General features: G+C 40.5%; 1 protein-coding gene across 6 annotated transcripts in view; it reads left to right on the forward strand.

The window, feature by feature from the left end:
• The window catches only part of LOC149786893 (tyrosine--tRNA ligase, cytoplasmic-like), a 94,815-nt gene that overhangs the window by 54,292 nt on the left and 15,048 nt on the right, over window positions 1–25,475 (forward strand). For all 6 annotated transcript variants that reach the window (XM_089977423.1, XM_089977424.1, XM_089977421.1 and 3 more), the window contains 2 exons: window positions 3,011–3,090; window positions 4,518–4,711. In XM_089977423.1, coding sequence (XP_089833549.1) covers window positions 3,011–3,090; window positions 4,518–4,711 — 274 coding nt within the window. The remainder of the gene's footprint in view (window positions 1–3,010; window positions 3,091–4,517; window positions 4,712–25,475) is intronic.

Consider the following 25,475-nt stretch of genomic DNA (forward strand, 5'->3'; position numbering starts at 1 on the left):
GAGCTTTTGGGATGGTCTCTCTTCCACTATCCATTGTCCATCTCTTAACACATGTTTGTTATCACTACTTCTTTTAAGCTAGTTGAAGGCTTGACATGACACTTAACACAAATGTTTATTAATTGGTCTAGTTGGTCCTAAAAAATAATTTGCCTCAGAGAAAGCAAATATGGCCACCCCAGTGACTTTCTCAAAAATCTTGTTATTGCTACTCCTGTGCTCACCTCGGTATGGGTTTCCACTACTTGTGATGTCCATTTAGTGCACACTGAAAATGGTGCCATTAATACATCCAGCAGGACTGCCACATCAGCCGTTAAATTCTTGTTATCGTTACTTCTCCAGCTTAGCTGCTGAGTGAGCACTTAATTAGGGTGTTATTGTTGCTCTTGCAGGTATCAACATGGCAGTCAATTGACTTTTTTCATGTTTGAATAGAAGATGACATATCAAATATATACTGTGTACACTGAAACTGAATTTAAAAAAAAATCAAATGTATTTCATTAACAGGACTTTTTGATATTTTATTTCTTGCTGTATTACCACCAGTAGGTATTTGCCAACCATATTTTCTTGAATACTTTGTTATTTATTTAGAAAATATTCCACATTGGTGCACACTAACTGCTGTTTTCAACAACAAAACCAAAGCTGTATATTGAGTTTTTATTTACTAAGTCTGATTGCAATTTTTAAATGTTTAACAAATATACACTGTTTGCCTTTTTTTTTTTAATCCAGATCCACAGCTGCCTAAGCATTATCAGTAGGTTCACAAGTTATCAGGTGCACTAGAAGAAGAGAGTGATGTGTACCTTTTACTATGACCATCATTTACTTGACTGATTTTCCCAAAAGTTCCATCATTTGCTGAGATTCATTGAGATGTATACACATGGAAGTTAGAGAAATATTGTAAATTCATACAGAATGGGTAGGCCAAAATTTCAGGGATTAAAACTTGATCAAGCGAATCTCTTAGTTGTAATTATGTACTTATAGACTGTCTTAAAGGTCTCTTTATTGATCTCAAGTGATCACAGGGGTTACCCATTAATAAATTTTATATCTGTAATATTGGATAAAAATTCCTATTGTTTGATTTCAGAGGGTAACATATTTTGAACAGTCAATGAAATGCTTTCCAATTTATGGTTCACCACACAGACATCTTGCAAAATGACCAGTGCTTGATAAAAAAAATTAACATTGTCTAATAAACTACAACCAAAATGATGTCTTGTATACATAATTTGTGCTATTCCTTCTCCTTTGTTAGTGACAACTTTGAATCTTTTCTAGATTCATATTTTAGTTGGTTTAAAAGGGTATAGTAAAGAACTGTTTTAAATTTCCAAAGAGAGAAGTTCCATTCTACAACAGACATTAAAAATGAAGTTGTATATAGATTTGTCCTGATGCCAAGTGCAGTAGTGTACACTCAGTATTTCCACATCAGAACATGGTCTTCCATAATGGTCTAGTGCGTTGGCTGTGTTAAAGTGAGCTCAGATTTTGTTCATCTCATTCAAGTTTTAAAATGACTTTTCCTAGCAAACTGTCAGCAACTCTAGCTAACTATTGTCACATATCCATTGTGTTGCACAGTACTTTTGAGATTTAGAACTGTCATGAGACTTGATTGAACTTTCAGTCCAGAATTTGTAATTTCCATTGACAAATACACTGGTTTTGTGTGCGTTCAACCTGTGCCAGTTCATGGTATTTTTTTGTAATAATTGCAAAACATCTGTCCCCATGGTTAGTGATTTGATGCCAGGGGTAAGAATCAATGTGGCTGAAAATTTCTCTGCCTCCTAGTTGTGTCATCCTGCACATTTGGTGTCATAGAGTCTGGCTTATATCTCTCGGTAAAAATAGTTACCTTAGACTCGGTAGCAGCTTTACATTTTATTCCTCTACTTTCATATGAATTTTTCTGCTCCAAATCTTTCTTGCAAAAATAATTTATTAAACTCGTTTTATCCATATAGTCGAGAAAAACTCACTTGATAATTACTTCTAAAGTGATCGTAATTATGAGTCTGATTCCAATATCCTTTGAGCTCAAACTGTCATAGACAAAAATAATTTGTGATACATGTTGTCTGTTGTCCATCATCCAGCATTTGCTTGTCCAGTAGCACAAATGTGTTATTGCTACCCTTCGTAAACTACATGAAACTTGACACACATTCATCTGAAGGTCTAGTTGGTTCTAAATGAAAATTGTGCCAGTCTGACATCCAATATGGCTGCCATGGTGGCCATCTTGAAAATTTTGTTTTAGCTGCTCCAACTGAGTGGAAGGTCATAATGACTTCTGGTTTTTCACCAGAAGACTACAGATGATGTTTAAGTTAAAAAAATGGTTCCACTCCGACATTCAATATTGCAGCAGCAATGGCCATCATGAAAATCTTTTTATTGCTACTTGTTCTAAATGGATGGTCTTGTCATTATAAACCTTCTTATGATATTATCTAGTTTATCATAATGAAAATGCTGCTGATCTGACAGCCAGTATGACTGAAATGGCAGCCATCTTTAAAATGTTATCACTACTTCTGTATGGCTGGTTCTGTCAGCATGGGGATTCACAGGAAATCTTATGACATCTAGTTGTAAATGAAAATTGTGTCGATCCTTTAGGAAAATAAAAAACTAGAATGTTTTATTTACATTAAATGAAGAAAAAATATATTTTCACAAGCAATTTTCAGCTGAGATAGGATTTTTATCCTAGAAAATTGGGACACATTCATTAATATCATTGCTAAGATACATTTTTAAGGAAAAAATGAACTCTGAAAAAATATAGTCATTCCACTGCAGTACAAGGTAAAATTCATTTACTGAGTTATTCATTTGGAAAAATATATGCCATGAAAGTAAAACAGTTTGCCCCATGAAACATTGTTTATTAAAATTCATTTAAATTTGATGGTGAGAAATTGTTTATTTAATCAAAATTTTCAGTTTCTTTGACACTAAATGCTTATTTCAGAAGGTGGAGCAAAATCAGACATTGAGGTAACTCCTGCCAGATTGGATTTGCGAGTGGGAAAAATACTGGAGGTGAAGAAGGTAAATGAAGCTTTCTGAAGTTACTCTCACTATCAGACAAACAGTCTGTTGTATTGCAAAATGTATTCCTTTCTAATTGTCATCATTAGCAGTCATATTTAATTACTGTTACTGATTTCATCTTACTGCTGATTGTATTAGTAGTACAAAAAGTTTATTTAGTAGAAAAAATATCATTAACAAGAAGAAAAAACAATGGGCGTTCAGTCAGTGTGTGTTTTAGGAACTTTTTTCTTGATGCATGACTTTTACTGTAGATAATTTTGCTATACTGGTATAAAACCAACTGCCAGTTTATGCTCGACTCAAGTCAATTAATGGCCATTGAGGTGTAAAATATTCACCTTACTGAAAAGAATTTGCTGAGTGTGCAAGAATTTCAGTCTACCTTCAGTATTTCTCTTGTAAATTTGTTAAAAGTGGGTGGTGGGTTTGTCATTGGGCAGGGGTTTTGAAAATGAAAATTATGCAGAATTTTGTAAACCTTGGGTGTTGGCTTGGCATCAAGCATGGGCTTAGGATTGGAGAGCTGCTGTGTCTAAAATATCCATAATGGAACAGAGTGCATGGTCTGATCTTTGAAATGTTGGAAGCAAGGTAAAGAACACTTAACCTCAAGACAGTATGGTTAACCTTGGACATAACCATTCATGGGATCAGAGCAAGGCAGAGCTGCCATGATTACTCAAAGAAGTTTGTGATTTTGTTGGTATAATGCCATTTTTCAGCACATGATAAGTTAAACTTGGTGGCTACTATATTGGTGGAACAACCTGGGAAGACCTTGAGGAGAAACACCATTCCATGAGAAGCTACTGGCAAGCTTTCTCCATATGCTTCCTAAACCTCTCCTTCAATGGCTCTTTCTTATATATCATAATTGCAATTTCACCTTTAAGTACAGTGTAACTGATGGTCTGGCACACATTATAAATTTTTAAAGTGATGAGCACTAGTCAGATCCATTCCAGATAAAATATTTATATAATTGAGGATTATCTGTTGGATTCTGCACTATAGAGGAACAAAATTGGAAACTTACCCTCTTTATTTTATCTATACTCCTTGATGACACAAAATTGGAACAACATAGGATCTTCTGTTGGGAAAGAAAATGTTACGACTATCCAAAGCCTAAGTCCTGTGTTATCAGTTGAAAAGTATTGTAATAGGAGCCCACCATGTAATTTACATCCATATTTTAAGGTGGCTACCCAAATTCAAAACTTCTCCATACACACCCACACAAACCTACAGCTCACTCCCCATACACACACTGTAATGGAACAGCCAAGCAGGATTTTGTTGACATCCCACCCCCTCCGATTCTCCTTTTATGTCAGACTCTCATTTTACAATTCATTTGCATATTTTTCAATTAAAATAATTAGTTCTATCTTTTGGTAAGTCTGTCTATTACTTTCTAGCACCCAGATGCCGAAACCCTTTTTGTTGAGACAGTCGATCTTGGTGAAGAGGTGCCTCGTACAGTAGTGAGTGGACTGGTTGGTTTGTACTCAGAGAGCAAACTTCAGGACAGGCTTGGGGTATTTCTTTGCAATTTGAAAGGAGTCAAGATGAGGGGTATAGAGTCCCAAGCCATGCTTATGTGTGCATCAAGGTGAGTTGTGATCAGGACAGATTTTTTGAGAACATATAGTACTTAATTTTGATGCTGTGCTCTTTTTACATTCTGATATAGTGTCTTCAAGCAGCTGAATAGATCTGAGGTAAACACATTTTGATTTTGCCTTACCCAGTGTCATCTAGTAAATGTTACTATTCACAACTTTAAATTGTATTGGAGTTTTATCAAAGTAAACAGGTGCCTTTTTATCTTGAAATTCACGATTCATAAGGAAGGTATGCATTCTTTTCAGTTGGTGTTTTATTTTATATGCAAGAAAGATATATGATTTAACAAGGGAATTAAATCCAGTAGAACATGTTGCTTGACAATCCATACATGGCTGTCTCCCATTTTAAATTCCAGTAGTCTGCAACAACTTGTTATCAAGTCTATCTTTGCATCTTTATACTGCATACTTTTTGTCCATGATTGTCGATGGAGTTTTTGCATCTCAGACTTTTTACATGATTGTAAGTAGTACACAAGGCGTTTATTAGAGTTTGAGTTTAAGACCAAACCTGGTTTACTAGCTATTTGAGTATTCCATTAGAATAATTAGTTTTCCAGAACATTCTATTGTGTTGTAGGTCCAGTAGAGATTTGTAGCTTTAGGGGACTTGGTAAACAAAAGATTCAATCCTATTTTAAAATCAGTCTGTGGAATACATTTGTTTTCAGAGGTTATAATTGTGTTTAGATGCAATTCTAGATTTATTTTTTGAACAGGGTCTGTAGGGGATCTTGAAAAGCCTGGAAAAGCTCTTGTAAAAGCAGCTTGATGACAAGCTACAAGAACTGAAAAATTCACTCTAAAATTGTTTGGACTTTGTAAATAGTGTAGTGTAGACAGAGTAAAATGAAGTTTGTTCAGTGACTGTACATTTTTCTAATGCCCAGATGTAGGATGTTTAATATTAATGGAAATGACATCAGTGATAATACTCTTGACTTCATGTTGTTAAAAACAAAATTTGCAAGAAATGTTCCTCATGTGAAGTAATAGTATGTTTACATACAGTTTCATTTATGTATCCTTAAAAATTAATGTAATAATGAACCTTGAAAAACATAATTTTAAACCTTGAAAATATTTGAAGGAAATATGCTACTAACCCTGTTTAAATCATTCATTGGAATTACTAAGTGCTTATTGACTGGATTAACATATTCTTTTTATAACTATTGTAAACTCATTCAAAGACATTCTGGATTACATCATTGGTGTATCAGGACATTCAAGACTATTTGTATATAGGGACGTTTTCAAGAATATTGGAATTCATCTGGAATATTTTATATTCTTGGTTTTGTGATAGGACATTTAGGATTATTTGGAATTTAGTTAACAATGCTGTAAGTGTAGTTTGAATTTTCACTTCGTATTCAAGCAGCAGAGGGGGCGAATCGGACATTTTGTCCAATCGTTATTTTGCTTAATTATTACTTTCTGCAACTCAACGATCTAGTGTCGTCAGCGCCTGGTAAAAAAAAACGACGACGACGCTGGGGGATCGTCCAATCGTCATTTGGTTTAATTAACACCTTCTGCGCGTCGATCCCCAGCGTCGTCAGCGTCCGGTAAGCACATCGACGACCGCGTCGATGTCATCGCCCCCTCTGCTGCTATGATCTTACAAACAGAGTGATCACTAACTCCTCCTCTTGCAGATCAATTAGGTTATTTGACTGATCGGTAAGTCTGAAATTAATTCTCGTTAAAAACCGATCATGGCATCGCATATAGACCGGATTAATCGGATTCTCAATGATCAAAAATCCCGGAGGGGCTGTTGGTGAAAACGAATAAAGGATATACCCCTGTTGAGCTTGATTTGATTGCTTGGTATCCACCTGATAACTCCCTTCGATAACATCACACACTAGATTGATCGCTATCACTGATGCGATATTTACGTTGTATGGAGCAATATGCCTACCACCATCTCCGTTATCGTGTCTGAGGATAGTTGATGGGGGGGTGTCCGCGGGTGGATTCTCAGGCCATCCTAGTATGGTTCTTATTGAACTGTTATAAATATCAACCATATACCCCGGTGTGCTTATTTCAATCGTCGACGATAACGTTGGTTCATGAACCGTAATAGCGATTTTTGACTCTTTTCCTGTGATCGATTTTATCCTGCGTTGAAATTCTTTATTGATTTGCTCTATTTGGTATGACCCAGTTGGTATTGTAACCTCCTCCCAGTTTGGGGTTCCATCGGGTTTATTTGTCCGTGCAAAAACCAGCGAGTTATTAGGTTGTTGTCCGTTAAATGCGTCCGCTCGAATATTAGGCCAACTGTGATATACTCGCAATTTTGCCAGCGCTATTTCCTTCACTGGAACCGGCGACGGGAAGTTCACACTGAATTCGGGTTTCGTTGACGTTATCGATATCATATTTGTTTGTACCGGAGTGGTGTTCTCCGCGATCCGCTGAAGTAATTGAAACCCTTCGGGGTTCAGCGACATTATTATTATTTGTTGTCTTTAGTGTCTAATTTCAACAACCAGGTGGTTCCGGCTTCCAGTTGAAAATCCTCGATTTTTGACATCGCGGAGCTATACAACTGGACCATCGTGGAGAATTCAACATCGGATACGAACAAATTATCAATTGACAACGAGATCAACCCGGATAATTTCGAGTACGCGTCGGATACTATTTGATGTTTTACTGTATACTCGTTGAGTTTTTTCTGAAAACACGATGATATCTTCCTAGTGATTGCGTTGGCGACTCCAGCAATTGTTGTCATCGCGGAGACGGCGATTGGAACAGCGATCGGGGTTATCGTGGTCATCGTGGATAAAACGACGCCGGTACCGGCCACTATACCCGACACCGAGTACACGACCGCGTCGATGGCGGTTATTTTTCTGCGGTATTTTTTTATTTTTGCACGGTATTGTTCGGAAAGCGTTTTCAAGTTCGCGGAAAATTCTTTTGCGGTATCGAATCGATATTGATGTGACGTCGGTGATACCTCTGATTCAATTTCCTTGGTGGTCATTTTTATTTTAAAAGAGCTAGTGTTTTTAATTACTTAGATTCGCTACAAATTCCACATACCATGTGATGTTTGCCCCGGCTAGATTTCTATCAACGGCATAAATTGTAAACAGTTCAGTTGCGTTCTTGTCTATAATTGTTGATATTGTATTGTTAAACCCGGATGAACTCGACGATAATATATTAAACTGCATCATTGAAACCAGTGTCAATCGATAAATACCCTTAATAGTTGCGGTAATATTTACTGTATTCTGTGTAGGAGTCCAATCGAATGATCCATGCCGAATTGTGTATACTGTGTTGATGATGTTCTCATGAGGGGTTTTTATTTTTTCGAATTGCTCTGCTACTCTCGGTAGCCCGTCTTTAATCGCTTCAACATCAGTTCTGATTATTCCTACTTCCTGCCAATGCGCGTCTATATTATTCTTGTTCGCTGCAACATTAGTTTTGATTGTTTCTATTTCCCGTGTATTCTCGGTCATACTTTTTTTGTTTGCTGCAACATCAAGTTTGATTGTTCCTATTTCATATGTATGCACGTCTATACCCTTTTTGTTCGCTGCAACATCAGTTTTGATTAATCCTATTCCCCGCCAATACGCGTCTATATTTTTTTTGTTCGCTTCAATATCAGTTTTGATTGTTCCTATTTCCTGTGTATGCGTGTCCATATTATTTATGATCGTTGTAACATCAGTTTTGATTGTTTCTATTTTCCGTCCATGCGAGTCTACATTATTTATGATCGTTGCAACATTAGCGCCGATTATTTCTATTTCCCGTTCATGCGCGTCTACACTCCTTTTGTTTGTTGCAACATCAGTTTTGATTGTTTTTATTTCCTGTCCATACGCAGTGATATCATTTATAGTTATTGTAATCTCATCCGGCTTGGTATTTTTTTTACCAAAGAATTTATCAAAGTTGTCATCGATCCTGTTAACATTTTTTCGCAACGGGGGTAAATTGGCCGACATCTCCATAAGATCCGAAATAGCATTTTTTATTTTTACAAGATTTGGTTCGTCTGCCGTCGTGGATCCCCGAAAAAATCTTTCGACAATGTGTTGCACATCGTCGAAATGCGTTAGCGTCAACACGATCCGTTCTTCATATAATTTAATTTCACTACGTAAACCCTTTAACGAATTTGACATGGTTATATAATTGTCGCCAAGTGTACTTATTTTTCCATTTATCGTCAAGATGGATTCACCCGGTTTGAGTCGTCCGTCGCTGGTATACAGCGCGATAGTGTCCTCGGCGGTATCACGCTGTCGTATTAAAACGTCATCCAGCGACACATTACTGGATTTCAATTTACCCTGGCGGTCTTGAAATACAACTATTTCATCTGGGTCAACACTGGTTAAGTTCAACGTATCAGCGATTTCATCCTCAATTAGTTTTTTTATGTCATCGGTGGCGGGCGTTTCCGTGGGCTTTTTCAGCGCCGAAACCGGTCGTCCCCAGATATCAATCATTATTATTGTAAATGTTATTCTCTAAAATCCGTTGAGCTTCTACGACCCCACTAGTGTATTCGTTTACAACCACATGAGGTGGTTTTCGCGATGATGAAATCGCCGCAAGTACGTTTAATACCTCGCGGCCACATATCGGTGGGTCACTTAATCGCTGTGTTGGCAGCGTGGAATAAAAAACCCGGGCTGAACACGCCCGGATATACCGCATGAACTCTTTCGGCGGAGCTAACCCGTATGAATCAAAATAGACAATCGCACGCGGATCAGTCGCGTACGCAACCCAATGAGTTCCCACTCCGGAGGACCCATCGAGGTTAATTATGCCGGTTTCAATATTCCTTGGTGCCGCCGGTAATTGGTCCCTCATAAAAACACCTCTGAAGTTTTTTATCGCTAGCGCGTTTGCGGCGTCTATTAAATCAAAATTAGACATTGGAGTCATTAAACGGTTCCCGGTAGTCTTAGACCCTTCCCCGAGTACCATGAATACGGGGTTCCCGGTAGTCTTAGACCCTTTCCGGCCACGGGTCTTTTTTTTTTGTAGCCTTTCCCGGTTGCCTTCTTCAATGCCATTCCCGCCGCGGTACCAACGGCTCCTAACGCCGCCGCCTTAGCCACTGCTGGTGCGGCCGCGGAAATCAATGCCGGAATCGCAGCTAACAGCGGAAATATCCCACCGGTCTTTTCCATGTTTTTAATTGCTGCGGCCGAGAAATCTATTTGAACTCCCTTTTTATTCTTCATCGCATCATTGAAATGTTTTATTTGACGCGCCGTCAACGATATCTTATGATTACCGCCCGCCATCTGCGACGGCTTCAGCGTTATTGTGGTCCCGCATTGTTTAGCCGACTTTGATCGTAATTTCTTGACTTGACCATCAGTCAACTCTACACTGACGACACTATACGACATTTTATTGTAAACGCGTTTTGTGCTTTCAATTACATGTTTTCCACTGGCGCATCAACGATTCTCATTCGTCCACCAACGCCTTCTAGCAGCATTGATTTATCGCTGAGAATGACAGCAACCGCTCTATAATTGGCACCAGCCGGGGCTATACGAGCTCGGAAGTGTATATCAACGACGGATTGTCTCGTTAAATCAAGATGTTTCAGCGAAAAATAATAAATCGGATACAGGTTTTTAAAATCAAGTTGTGATATTTGCAAACCAGTGTCGACGTTTTGATCACGACCCATATACGACAGCAATCGATGATACACACGTGCGATATGGTTGTCGCCGTAATTAAGCTGTATATCCTCGGATGGTTCCTGTTGTCCGTTTATTCTCAGCGAAACATCCCTGACTCCTAATTGATCAAATATCATATGGCTGCGTTCTTGACTGCCCAATCGTTCCCTATTCTGTAGCGCTATGAATATATGACGCGGGGCTGAAACACCCTGTTTTGATGCCAAGTGCCATGTAAACGTATCGGCGACGTTATCCTCTTTAGCATCAGTTGTTACCGCTAGCCAACTCAACAACGATTTTCCTCCCTGTTCCATAAATGCTAACAATCGTGCTTCCGTGGTAACTGATGGAGTCAGCACCGGCATCCACAATGCCATTTTAGTTAAAACGACTTTACCGGCAGCGACGCCAGCAGCATGCCATATTGCATTGTTATCATCGCCCCTTCGCGTCAGGGCAATTGTATGCTTAGCCCCATAGATGACCTTCCTGACATTTCTGCAGAATCCAAATATGTGATGAAGTGGAATCGCGCATGAAAACTTTCGGCGTGGTCCTTGCAACATCCCTACTCGTGTTGCGAATCCCATATTGTAATTATCGTTAAGACTTTTTATAATATTGAAATTAGCGCCTGGTCTTGCTCTGCGGTCTGGGTTATTTGCTTCAGCCTGTGGGTCAACTGCGGTATCTCTTTCCACCAGCACGTTAACGTACTGAAGATGGTCAGCGTTATCGGTGGAGTCCTTCGCAAACATCATAGATGGGCCCGCCGATCTTGTATAATCATCCGAGTATCTCGCCAACCCAATTATCGTCGTTGCAACATCAACCTCGCGTTCTATTGATTCAATTTCTCGCCCGTCAATAAGATATCTGGCGCTCTCAAATAACGCCATAATACCGTTGTTGACGAAGCCAACTCGAACACGATGGTCATCTGCGTATGGTGCATTATCGGCGGCATTTGTCACGAGTTCTCCCTCAATTTCGATAAACGCTTCACACGGCAAAAAATATTTACTGGTATCTTGGACCTGAAGTTCAATTCGCGATCGTAGGTCGGGTTGCGCTGCATAATAAGAATAATATTGATAATCACGGACAGAATCATCCCTGCGCACTGGGGCGTCCATATCAAACGCGGGATCAGCGGTTCGCGCAAACATTTTATTATTTATCATGTTGATGTTTTCAATTGCGATTTTTTCGTCGTAAATTCTTTGAATTTAAACCACTCCCCGCTATCGCGTTCATGAGCGCGTTGGTTGCCGCATCGGCTGATGGCGAAGTCGCCAACGACGGAGTCGTCGCCGCCAACGACTCTAGTTTTTCTTCCACGGCGTTATTTATTACTTTACTGACATTCGCAGGCATCACTGTCGTTGATGGCATCTGTTTTTTTCTCCTGGATTTCACCAACGACATTAGTTTGTCCCGCGCGGCTGAAAGCGCCTTTCCGGCAACATCTCCAATAGCACTAATTCCCTTATCACGAATAACATCAATAGCCTTCATCCCTAATTGTTTGGCTAACGGCGCTACTTTTGGAGCCATTCTTGTAAATAACCCCGCAATGGTGCTACCGAGACCATCTCCATAGTACGCGCGGTAAACAGGCAATCGCGAGTTTACCACGTAGACGAGTACTGGTTTATCGTGGTTGTAGTGTATAATCATCCTTATTATAAAAACACCAGTTTTCCAATTAGTGATTGTGATCACCAGTGATTGTGATCACCAGTGATTGATTACCCCCCCCCCACCGAATCAAAAACCGGAATAAATTTTATCAAAATTTCCTTGGGTTTTTGCCCTCGATAAAAATCCGGTTTTTTTCTGGTTTTTTCTTGATTTTTAGTCATTTTTGGTCGTTTTTTGTTGCCTATAGTCGTTTTTTTCTCGATTTTTCAGAAAAACATCGATTTTCTCTAAATGATTTCCTTGGGTTTTTGCCCTCAAAAAATGGTCAAAAACAAAAACAGTCAAAAAACAGTCAAAAACAGTCAAAAAACGGTTAAAAATTAACAAAAACGATAATTTTATAATTTTATAATTTTATAATTTTTTTTAATCATCCACGAGTTCGTCTATGAGCGTTCGATATGCATTAATGTCCATGATACCGCCTGCAAATAACCGCTTGCAAATATCAGCGGCCTCATTGATTATTTCCGGAGAGTTATTTCCGGCTCGTTTTCCTCCAATTAGTACCTCTAGCCGTGATATATCACTGAGAACACTACCAGGACAGGTAACGCCGTAGGATTCTTTACCAACAGGGTATCCTTTTCCTTTTTTTGGTGTTCTACTCTTAACTTTCTCGAGGAATTCATCGTAATCGGGATCACCACGATGTGGTAATGCGTCTCTATGTTTACTCGCTAAATACACTATTCTTGCCCAGTTCTCCGTCGAGGTTATTTTTTTCTTGTAACCTTCATTGATATACTCATCTCGAATGTTCTTAGTTAATGTTGTAGCAACAAAATTAACTAATTCTTCATCGTCGTCGATGTCTCTAATTTGATCTATTGCGGACTTTTTAAGAACATTACGGGGTATATTCCCCTCTTTCTTTTTTTCTTTCGATGTTTCTTCGGGTATTTCTTCCGGTATTTCTTCTTCTGGTTCTTTCGCAGTAGCACCTAGTTCTTCCTCGTCGGCCATTGTAACATAAGGTTCTTGTGGTTCCGTTATAGCGAGTGGTGGTGGCCTCCGTGTTGTAGCAGCCGCTATTTTTGCAGGGAGTGTTTCTAAAGACCTTTTTGTTTGTTTTGTCTCTGCCGCTATCTTTTCAAGCGCATCGAGGACGGGCACAGTTGCCGCCGTAACATCTTTGGTCGCTTTAGTTACCGGGGCAAAGAGTTGTTCGCTTCCAACAGCAAAATCAGTTTGTAGTTGTTGCCGCGTTTGAAGTTGTTCTCGGACCCTGTCTCGTAACGGTATGAACTTTTTAAGCGCTGCTAGCCGCTCTCTGGCTAGTCGAGTAGTAAGTGATTCGCCTACCATTATTGCAATTGCGAAGCAATTTCTAATTTCTCGCCGGAGGCTCCGTCTATAATCCTTCTAATGTTTTTGATCTTACTAGAAATCTCCCGGCGTCGTTCATAAACACGTCCGAGTTTTTTTCGTATTATTTCAACGGCAGTGAATAGTCCAATGAATGCATTTGCGTCATTGTGGTACAAGTTTTCATTGATCGTATGTTGTAATCGTTTTATAAAAAAGTACTCGCGGGCCAGGGTAAAACGCCCCCGTTTCGATTGTTCGTTAATAATTTCATAATCGGATAATATTTTTTCACTGTCGAGACCATCAGATAATTCAATTCCTTGATTTTTTAATTTTGAAATCTCGGCTAATATATTATTGATGTCTTCGATATTCATTATTCTTATAGAACATCTTGTTTTTAAATAAAAAAAAATGAAACCCCGTGTATCGATCCCGAGGTGTTCATACTTTGTTTTCTTCCGGAATGGACAATTTATTGTCATGGCGACTTCGTCAGCGCCATAGGCGCCGGTGACTTCGTCACTCGCTGATATTTACATATGAAAATCGAATTCTATGCCCGGTCTTTTTTGAGATTGCTGTTTGATATACTCGTTCTGCTACTTTTCGTATTGAGGCGATACAAATGTCAAAGTATCTACTGGCTTCATTCATCGACTGAAATATTTTTTCCTCGTGAGTTGTTGTATCAAATGACTTTACGGGTTATGCTTTCTTTGGGTATTTACCGGTTTGGCCTTTTTTGGTATTTTGACTTTGAGAGATAGCTTGCAAGTTTATAAGACAATTATCAGTCTTATTATTATTAATATGATCAATCACAAGTCCATTTTCGATTAATCCGTGAAAACATTCATAGATGATTCTGTGAACAAAATATGTCTTCTTTCCAGCACCAAATTGCAAATACCCGTGATTATTTACGGTACCAACCGGCTTCTTCAGTTTGCGGTTTCTAACAATGCCGTCGCGAGATGCCTCGTAACTGACGAGCACAGGATGCGGCTGAAATTCTTGGTCCATTTATATAATAATACTATTTGTCTAATTTATTATTTGGTTTAATTATGAATCTTTCAACATAGTCTTGGGGGGTTTTGATGACGAAGTCAGCGGTGGGGTCAATGACGGCGTTTTTAATTCGCTTGTCATAATAGCGTTTTAGTTCCCTGTATCGCTTTCCGCCACAATTAATACACAACTGCGATTTTCCTCTTACACCGACGTGGCAAACCAAGCACGGGAGGGGGCCAAGAGAACCATTACGAACGCTTTGTAAATGATATCCGCAGAATTCACCTCTACATGATTTATTGCACGGGGTTGTCGACCCAATCATCAACCATTTGCATTTATTCATTATACTATATTCTTTCATTTAAATACTTGTTTTAATTATATGGATGAGTTCGAGAGATTGGCAGCAATTAAGCCCCGGAAAAATATTAAGTTCAATCTCGACAGAGTCCTCAAGGACACACCAAAAGCGTTAATAAACGATAGAACCCTGTTGAATAAAATACGCGATTGTATCGGTGAATTCAAGCGTGATGGTGCATCTCATAGTTGGTCAACATTTCGAATTGATGGCGTTGTTGATGCTACCATGAACGACAATCGCGCAGCAATGATAATATCACAACTTGACGGTAAAAAGTATTTCTTCAGAGTAAAATTCATTGTCCGGGTGGAATCAGGTGATTGGATCATACGTGATAAATTTGAACCAGTTCTCAGCGACATGAAAACAGTCACTGTCAGCCGCGACTCCAAGCCGGGGTTGTTAACCGGAATTGACAAACCATACTATGAACGAGCGTATCCTGAAACAGCAGTTGTTTATGGAATATACCCGTTAAATAAGAAACCTGATATCGGAAAACTGAAACCAATGAAACAGTCAACTGGGATAAATTGTGTAGCAGAACGAATAATAGAGCATTTTACAAATGCATGTCGAGGAAACAAATTGACTGATTTACGACGTAGCAAAATCAACCAGTGGGAACTAACCGTAAAAGAGCGTGGAGCAACCATCAGCGACATAGCGAGATTAGAAACATCGCTGAGATTTCCAATAACCGTTACAACGATAACCGGTGAAGTATTACACGAATCAAAGTATAAATCAAAGGGAGCCCCAATCAAAATTATTGATCATAACGAACACGCATGGACGCCCGCGATCACAATATTTCCACGGGATAGAACAGTAAAGTATATACCCGAAGAATTCCTGGGAGAACAATTCTCCAGGGATGGTTTTCTCGCGGAGAGGAAACTATTTGATGCTATTGCCTACTTGTGTAAAAACGACCCTGTATCAGTGTGGTTACTTCGCAGCGCTGAAAACGACATGGATACCTTTGATCAGTTTGTAAGACCAAACGGTGAATTATATCGCACTGAAGCATTTCACAACAGGATGAAAAAAACCGCCATAGAATTTGAGGAGCATGATGAACAACTGCTAACAAATTGTTTTACGATTCCATCGGTTGTAGCTCATGTTGCAGCAAGGAAAAATGCGTGGAGACCAACGCGCAAGGAATTTCTACCGGATGTACAATCCAGTTGTTTGGAGTATTATCACGGTGGACTATGGAACACTGGATACAACCGCGACGCTATGATTTCCGTTGATATGGTTGCCTGTTATCCAGCGAGTTTTCTCGGGTATGGATCCGCCGCTGAGTATTTCAAACGATTTGGACACCCCAGACATGAAATGACTCGTGTTGCTATTAATGGACCACTGCCTGATTTTGATTTAACCGGATTCGCTCGCATAGTATCATTTGAATTCGCGGCAGGACTTCATCGCTGTTGCTATATTTGGATCGGTAGGCACATGTCTGAAAAGAAGTGGCTGCCAATAGCGCTGCTACGGTATATGATTGATTGTAGCATGCTTGTATCGTTGATTGTCAGCGACGCGATTATATCATACCGGGCGCAGACTGAAGTCTGGTTACCAGAACCGGAGCGTCTAGATAGCATAATTGACGAGTCCAGAAAACACATTGATGCCGACGAGGAATATATCATCGAATGGTCCAAAAAGATATTCAACCAACGAAACCGCGAGGCAAAAGATCTCGGTAGAAGAATAATCGGTAAGTTCACACAAGGTGGAAAAAACTGCGACTACAAACGATATTGCTCACGGCTGATTATAGATGACGCAGAATATGATTTCGTAATCAAGGACGCAGTGGCAAAAAATAGATACGTGAACTGCAAAACAGCTTTCTTGTCCAATGGAACAAAGTTGGGTACAGTTGTTTCCTACAGCGATGGAGACAGCCCAGCATATCCACATTTGAGGGCGTCTATGCTGGGTTACGCCGCTATCAATTTATTCTCGATGATAAATAGATTTCCCGATACCGCGGTTAGAGTAGCCGTTGATTCATTTTATATAGACGCGAAGTATAAGAAAAACGTAGCCGAGTTTACTAGTCCGGACGAGAGTTGGGGCACATGGAGAATTAAAAATGAAATACGACGCGATTATTCCCCGTCAGCGGATGTCACCGTTGAGAACGACTACTTACGCGGTGATAAATTGTCAGAATGGTCTAATGCACCACCGTGTTCTGATCCAATTTGTAGACACAAGACGGTTTATTTAAGCGGCTGTGGCGGGTCAGGAAAGACGACTCGGGCAATTGAATTATTTCGAACGCGGGCAAGTATAATCGTGCTTACACCGACCCATAGACTAGCGCGAGAGATAAAACAACGAAATGTTGACACCGTTACTTATCATAGCTTTTTTCGATATAGCGGCGGCGAGTGGACTCCTGATCGAATGGGTGAAAAATTTATTCCTGAAGTTATCATCTGGGACGAAATATGTACTGTTTCGTTAGATGTTTTACAAATGTTTCTTGAGTGGTTGTTGCGCGCGAATACAGCGGTGATCATGTGTGGCGACCATGGCCAACCACCACCATTTGTCGGCGAGGGTCCACATGATTGGTTAAGGGGTTTTGTGGACTATTATGAAGAAACCGATACTGATTACCGAGCACTTGATGAACAACTGCGCGGGGTTAAAAAACTAATCAGATTACAGCCGGATAAAATTCAATGTGAAATAATTCGCGAGGTGATTCCGGAAACGCCGTTAAATGAATTCTGGGAAACATGGAGACCAAACGATTTGATTGTAGCGAGTAGAAAGATAGTCAGAGACACACTTCAGCGGAAGTTGTTTGCGTTGCATAAGGAAAAGTTTCCAACGCGTCCAGTGCCGTTATGTTATAGACCCGCGGACACACGGCGGCAGAACATTGAAGTTGAAATTCCAGCCTCGACAGCGTCGGGGACAAAAAAACAAATTCTCGTGCTGAATGATATCGTGCTCGTTGATATCAGCGTCGTCGAGGACGCGCTACGTGCTGATAAATCCCCGTGGACGCTAGGATACGCAACGACAATACATTCCTCGCAGGTACTAACCATCACGGATACAATTGTTTGGATGGTTGATAATCGCATCGATTGGTCGAATCTAGTCTATCTTGCAGTGTCCCGAGTACGAAGGATAAATCAGCTTCGAAGAATTGTTATTGACGGAGTCAGTGACGAAGCCAGTGACGACAACGACATCATCGATGTAACCGTCATTGATAGAAAACTCTCGGGTTACCGCCAACAGGATAAAAAAAAACAGCGGCGTTTTGATATTGATGCCGAATTAATAATTGCGTTACGACAACAACAGAATAATCACTGCGCGAGTTGTAATTGTGTAATGCGCTGGCGTTATTCGGATAAAGACGCTCGCCAATTTACCGTGGATAGGATCGATAACAGTCTCGGTCATGTCAAAAGCAATGTGAGGTTGACCTGTCTTGAGTGCAATAGACGCAACGGCGCTAGTTAAGACCACGTGGGGGCAATTGAGTATCGTTAGGTATCACTTGTAGTTGCTCGCGTGTAAATCCGCGCTGAGGAGCAGTTGAATCCAGTCTGTAGATCGGTGGTCTACCAGTTGATCGTGTTATCGTTGATATGTTATGTGTGGTAACACTCCAAATAGGATCGGTAGCCCTTTTTTTACCGCCTTCAAGCTCTCCTGGTTCATACAGATATCTAACAGTGACATCGCCAAGAATCGGCTTGGAAACGCTATTTATTTTTGATTTTCCGGGTATATACTCGTATTTAATCGCGTCGCTGGGCTTCATGTTGATTGCTCGGGTAATCTCGTTATTTAACGCTGCAATTACACCTGGCAACCTTTTAACCCATTCACGAGATCGTTTTTCTTGGATGAATTCCTTCGCGTATTGATATCCAAATAACCGTTCAGCGAGAGTCCGATTGAATCGTTCAACAATTGCCTGATCACGATGTAGCGCAGTATGACCTCGTCGTACCGCGACGCTATGATGTTTCAGCGTTGATAAAACAGCGCCGCGAAATTCACTACCGGGATCAACTTGTAATAGATTTGGCCAGCGCAGAGGACCTCTTCGATAAATTCTTTCAAACGCAGCGGCTACTTCAGTTGCTGACTTTGTTTTTAACGGCTCCGCTTGTTTGTATCGACTCGCAACATCAACTACGGTTAGCGCGTATTTGTAACCGTTGTCATGCGGCAAAAATAGTATATCAGCCTGATGAACTTCATTAGGTACGCTGACATCAAAGCGCGAGAAGTTGATTTGTTTAGGCGGTGGTAGATAGATTTGCCATATAGCCTGTTTGGATAACCAATTAGCCGCAGTGGTCTTTGTTACCTTTGCAGCGCTTGCAAGCTTACCAATTGCGGCCTTCCCCTTCCAGTATCCTCTCGGAGAATAATAGATGGATTCCATGTTGTTATTATAAACGCTATCGTTTTCAATTACCAGCGCCAGAAGCTCCGCTTCCAATCATTAATTTACCTTTCATAGCCGATTTTACCAACCATGAGGCCAATTTTTCTTTGACGGATTTATCAGGAATAGCATTTAATGCGTGAATTAATTTTACATCCGCGATATGACGCTGTTGCAGATCGCTACTTTTGTAAGCAACATCATGAGCATGACACGCCTTATCGATAGCGTTTATTGGATACTCACCGGGTTTGGGCTGATTTTGATCATCGAGTCTAATATCTAATCGTGTTCCGGGGCCACAGTAGTTATATCCTGGGAGGTGTTTTTCTCCTGGATACTTTGCCCACGGTGTTCCGGGGAGTTTTGCCAATTTGGCTGCGATGTCACCTCCTCGCTTTTTTTTAAAACATCTCCGGGTCTAATAGAAATAAATCTAAATTTCTTTGTACCGCATTGTACACACTTGCCAGTAAGGGCCGATCTGTTATTTCTTGTTGTAGCGGTTGTCATATCATTTATGCCAGTACGTACTCTACACTTCACACAATATAGATCCATAATTTATGTATAGAGATATGAATATAATTGATTTTTCGGCGACTAAAACAAGAGAACCAGTTAAGCATGTTGCAGCGTTACCAAACTCGATCCGGATGATTATCATCGGACCATCTGGATCCGGCAAGACGCAATTGTTACTCAATTTAATAATGAGATGGATGAAGTGGGATAAGTTGTATTTGGTTGCTCCTAGCGTAGATGATCAACGATGCTACGAGGTGTTGAAAGATTTCAACGAGAATGCATCAGCGATCGCTAAAAAAAATGTTATTGAGTTTATTACGGATATCAATGATGCACCGGGTATTGATGATATTGATGGCGACGTTAACAATCTAGTCGTGTACGATGATGTTATGTTAGACAATCAAAAAAACCCAGCTAGGATATTTTCCAGAGGCAGGCATAAAAACACCGACGTGATATATGTCACTCAACGATACACTCAGATTCCAAAAGTAATCAGAGACAACTGTAATATTCTTGCTGTATTCAACGGCGTTGATACACACACGCTACGAAATATTTGGCAGACATGGTGCGGCGGTGACATGGACTTTAATACTTTTCGAAACTTTTTTAGTCATGCTCAGTCGACCCCACATGGATTTGTAACGATAAATTTACATGATCCTCGGACACGATATCGTATCGGACTTGACCAAATATTCGGTTAGTTGTAAATAATTTTCATTGTAAATAACCACTTAGCAGCAGAGGGGGCGATGACATCGACGCGGTCGTCGATGTGCTTACCGGACGCTGACGACGCTGGGGATCGACGCGCAGAAGGTGTTAATTAAACCAAATGACGATTGGACGATCCCCCAGCGTCGTCGTCGTTTTTTTTTTTACCAGGCGCTGACGACACTAGATCGTTGAGTTGCAGAAAGTAATAATTAAGCAAAATAACGATTGGACAAAATGTCCGATTCGCCCCCTCTGCTGCTATTCAAGGGAAATAGATTGTTGAATTTTATTTAAATTGTTAGCTTCTCTTCCTTTACTATTACATAATGTAAGACACAGAGTTAAAACAATAATCTGTTATACATTGTCATTTTTCACTTTACTGTTTTATTTCTATACAGTGTAGTAAGTGCTTGTTTATTTTGAAACTATTTGTATACATCTAATACATTCCCTGATCCCATTAAAAATTAAGAAATAAACTCCTTTACCTCCCAAATCCAGCTGTCCTGGAAGGATGACAATCTTGTCTTTCTTATTTATATGCCATATAGACAAAGGGAAGAAACTCTTACCTGTTACCTCCTCATACCACAACTCATTGGCCACCCATAACCTGGATGTTTCTCCTTAGCTTGGCAGGAAATTTGGTTGCCTTTTTATGTGCCCTTTGTAAATGGCTCTACAAACACCCATTTTCCAGTCCTCCTGTTCATCAAGTTATGATCTCAACCAAAATAAGACAGTTCCTGTTTCAGTGGCAGTAAAAGTCCCCCACTGGAAATTTCAGTCTGCATGGACACAACTTTATACTGCTGGGGAATCCACCTCTTGCCCTGCTTCACCATTGTCAGTGACAAGTGGGAGTCAGAGGAGATACCCTTTCACATAAGTCTTCTGGCAATGAAAGCTGTAGTAAACACACTTCATATTTGGAAGGATCAACTATATAGAAGGGTATTTCTCATCATGTTCAAGAACATGAAGGTGGTGTCCAACCTTAAATGTGGGAGGGGACAAAATCTCTTGACAAACGCATTCTGGTCTATGACTTTCTGCACTTGTATTCCCAACTAAAGATCACAGTCAAGATCAGACATATTTGCTGCAGGCTCATCACTGTCATTGAATCAGACACTTCACACCAGCTTATCCATTCATCACTCATTTGTTTAGCAAATTTATGCAGTCAGATGGAAGCAAAACATGCCCAGTTCTAAAACTAGAAGCCTAGGCTATGGGAACATTATATAAGTTATTTCTGATAGATTTGGGGGCTATGCCAATCCGGTTGCTTTTCTGGTACTGAGGATAATACATGAATGTCCCAGTCTGTATTTTCAAGCACTGCTTGAAATGCACAGAGAATACAAGTTGGGTCAGATGTCTCCATCTTTCTTTGAAGTCAAGATATAATCCCCAAGCCCTGGAATTGTGGTTAAGGTGGGTGATATGCTTGGCATACTCATTGGTTTGACAAAACCATATACATCTTCTGAAGATTTCAGCTGATAAAATTAGAATGATCTGTGAGCCATATGTTTGAGTGCAACGTTTTGATCCGAGACATTATTGAAGCCATGAGATGAGATGAGAATTGATTCTGTTATGGTCCAGCAGTGTAGCTTCCAGGCTGTGCAATAATGGAATTTCCTCCTTTCTCTAAGCAACACCCACAATAATACAAGTTTAAAGTTAGATAAGTCAAAAAAGAAATAAAACTCCTGCATGTTTGTGTGTGAAAGTTTTTAATTCAGATAGTTTTATCTTTTCCATTGAAACTGCAAGTCTCATGTCTATAAGCTAGTACCATTCAAACACAGTTTATATTTACAACAAGGATTTCATGAAATTGTGTTACCACATAGCCAGGACATACAGTTGTTGCTGTACTTGGCACTTTTCAAGGGTTATAACTCATTAAATGAAGTGGATAACTGATTTCTGTGTGGCAGAGTACTGACTGTGGGTGCAAGATGCTTCATGGAGAAATACTCCAGTTGAAACAAACGAGGAAAAGGGAGAGAGGCTGCTTCTGAAGCAAACAAGCATGGTAGACAACACAGATATAATGTTCATGTGATTGCGGAAACTGGGAATGATACAATACACAGATTCAAGAACAGGGTTCCCACGCTACCAGGAAATCGGGAAAAAGTCAAGAGAAATGATAATTCTTTTCCCAACCATGAAAAGTCTTTGAATTTTGCAAATATTGACGAAAGTTGGGAAAACCCCAGGAATTTTCCCCCTCAATGTGATGCCCGAAACAATTATGTAATTTGAGTCATAATTGAACTGATCGTGAGTTACAGTAATGAGTTTTAACCAGAATATTAGGAGGTTGCAGTATGGATCATTTAGGTGCTTGCCATAAATATATTTGTTTTGACAATCCAAACGCTCAGTGGGTTAGATTCATCTAGTAGACTTTTTGTTTCACAGACAGCTTGATATCCATGTTTTTTTATATGGAAAGTATGAAAACCAGTCTAGCATCACAAGAGGCCAACATGGTGACAGTAAAGCATAGCCGCCTAGCGGATGGGCTAGCAAACTTAAACGTTGTTAAGTTGAGTTATACCTGCATGAAATCGATATGAAAATTATTTATATTCTCAGAAATTGTGAGAGTATTAAAATCGTTATGTTTTAATCTGCTGAAAGACGATGAAACTAATGCGTTCATGAAATTTGAGCTGGTACTAGCGATTTCGATAGCATGTCGCACGAGCACACATAATCTCACAACCGTCATTTTCAAATATTGTAGAAAAAAATATTAAATGAAAGTCGTATACTGGTTGTAATAAAAATACAAAAAATGAAAGAGCACAAAAGTCTCTATATTTATTCTGAGACCAACTTCGGAGTTTTGTTGTATCATGTGACTACCATGTTGATATGAGCTCTCTCACGCAGGGAGCATATGAAGCAAGGAACCAGACTACTCTGCTTGATGAATCAGATTGGCCAAGTTTCTTGTAGTTGTTCTCGAAATAAATATGTTGAGAATTATATGTTCTTTCTGGTTTTTACAAAAGGTATCAGACTTTCATTTAATATAATTGAAATTTGTACAACAACATTAAAATAAGTTTGTTGTTGATATCACAGGACTATTGCTTCAGGTCCACTGCTTCAGGTCCTGTCAACATCATCAGTGTCTACGCCCCAACCCTCACGTCGTCAGAAGACGCAAATGATCAGTTCTATGGGCAGCTGGATGAACAGATCAAAGGATGCCCCAAAAATGAACCACTATTCCTCCTTGGCGACTTTAATGCCAGAGTAGGTGCGGACCACGAGTCATGGCCTACCTGCCTCAGATATCTTGGCACTGGAAAGACCAACGAAAACGGTCAGAGACTGCTGGAGCTATGCACCTACCATGGCCTGTGTGTCACAAACACCTTCTTCAAGTGTAAGCCACAACACAAAGTGTCATGGAAACACCCCAGATCTCATCACTGGCACCAACTCGACTTGGTCATCACCAGGCGCTCTGCCATTAACAGCGTCCTCTCCACCAGAACCTACCACAGTGCAGACTGCGACTCCAACCATGCCCTCGTAAGCAGCAGAGTACGACTACAGTTACACACACTACACTGCTCAAAACCAAAAGAACGTCCTCGCATAAACACCGCGCAGATGTCAGTCCCCGCCAAGGTGGAGGAGTATGTGTCCGCCCTGGACAAGGCTGTCCAGGACCTGCCTGAGCACGACGCTACAGCCAAGTGGAACGTCATGAAGGGTGCCATCTACAGTACAGCTATGTCAACGTTTGGCAAGAAGGAACGACCCAGCCAGGACTGGTTCAACGCACACCTGTCAAGGATGGAACCACAAATCGAGGAGAAACGAAAAGCCTTCATAGCTTACAAAAAATGCTCTAATGAACAGACGCTTGCTGCTCTCAGAAGTGCCCGAAGTAACACCCAACGCATCGCTAGACAGTGTGCAAACAAGTACTGGCAACAACTGTGTGAAGGGATCCAGCACAGTGCTGAGTCAGGACACATCCAAGGTATGTACAGTGGCATCAAGAAGGCTCTAGGCCCTACAGTGAAAGGGGTCGCTCCCCTGAAATCTCTGATGGGAGAGAAGATCACAGACCGTGGGCAACAGATGGCCAAATGGGTGGAACACTACTCAGAGCTATACTCCCGAGAAACGTCAGTCACCAATGCAGCCCTCAGCAGCATAAAGAATCTGCCCACCATGGAAGAGCTCGACAAAGTGCCAACCTTAGAGGAGCTCAGCAAAGCAATCGACTCCCTTCCAAATGACAAAGCACCAGGTAGTGACAGCATCCCGCCCGAAGCTATCAAACGTGGAAAACCAACATTGATTAAACCACTGCATGAGCTACTTTGCCTCTGCTGGGAGGAAGGAGTAGTCCCCCAAGGCATGCGCGATGCCACAATTGTGACCCTTTACAAAAACAAGGGCAACCGCAGTGACTGTAATAATTACAGAGGGATCTTGCTCTTGAGTATCGTTGGTAAAGTGTACGCCCGCATCATACTCAACAGGCTGCAGTTGCTGGCATACCGTGTGTACCCAGAATCCCAGTGCGGCTTCAGAGCAGGCAGGTCGACGACAGACATGATCTTCTCCCTACGACAACTCCAAGAGAAGAGCAGAGAGCAAGGTCAACCACTCTACATGATGTTCATCGACCTCACCAAGGCCTTTGACTTGGTCAGCAGGAAGGGCCTTTTTGAACTTCTGAGTAAGATCGGTTGCCCCCCCAAAACTCCTCAGCATGATAATCTCTTTCCATGCAGATATGAAGGGAACAGTCCTGTATGATGGATCCTCCTCAACCTTCTTCCCAATTAACAGCGGCATGAAGCAGGACTGCGTGCTGGCACCAACACTTTTTGGGATCTTCTTCTCCCTGCTCCTGTCCTACGCCTTCGACACGTCCA

Source organism: Sinohyriopsis cumingii, chromosome 12 (assembly GCF_028554795.1).
Source record: "Sinohyriopsis cumingii isolate HCF-2022 chromosome 12, ASM2855479v2, whole genome shotgun sequence".
NCBI lineage: Eukaryota > Metazoa > Mollusca > Bivalvia > Unionida > Unionidae > Sinohyriopsis > Sinohyriopsis cumingii.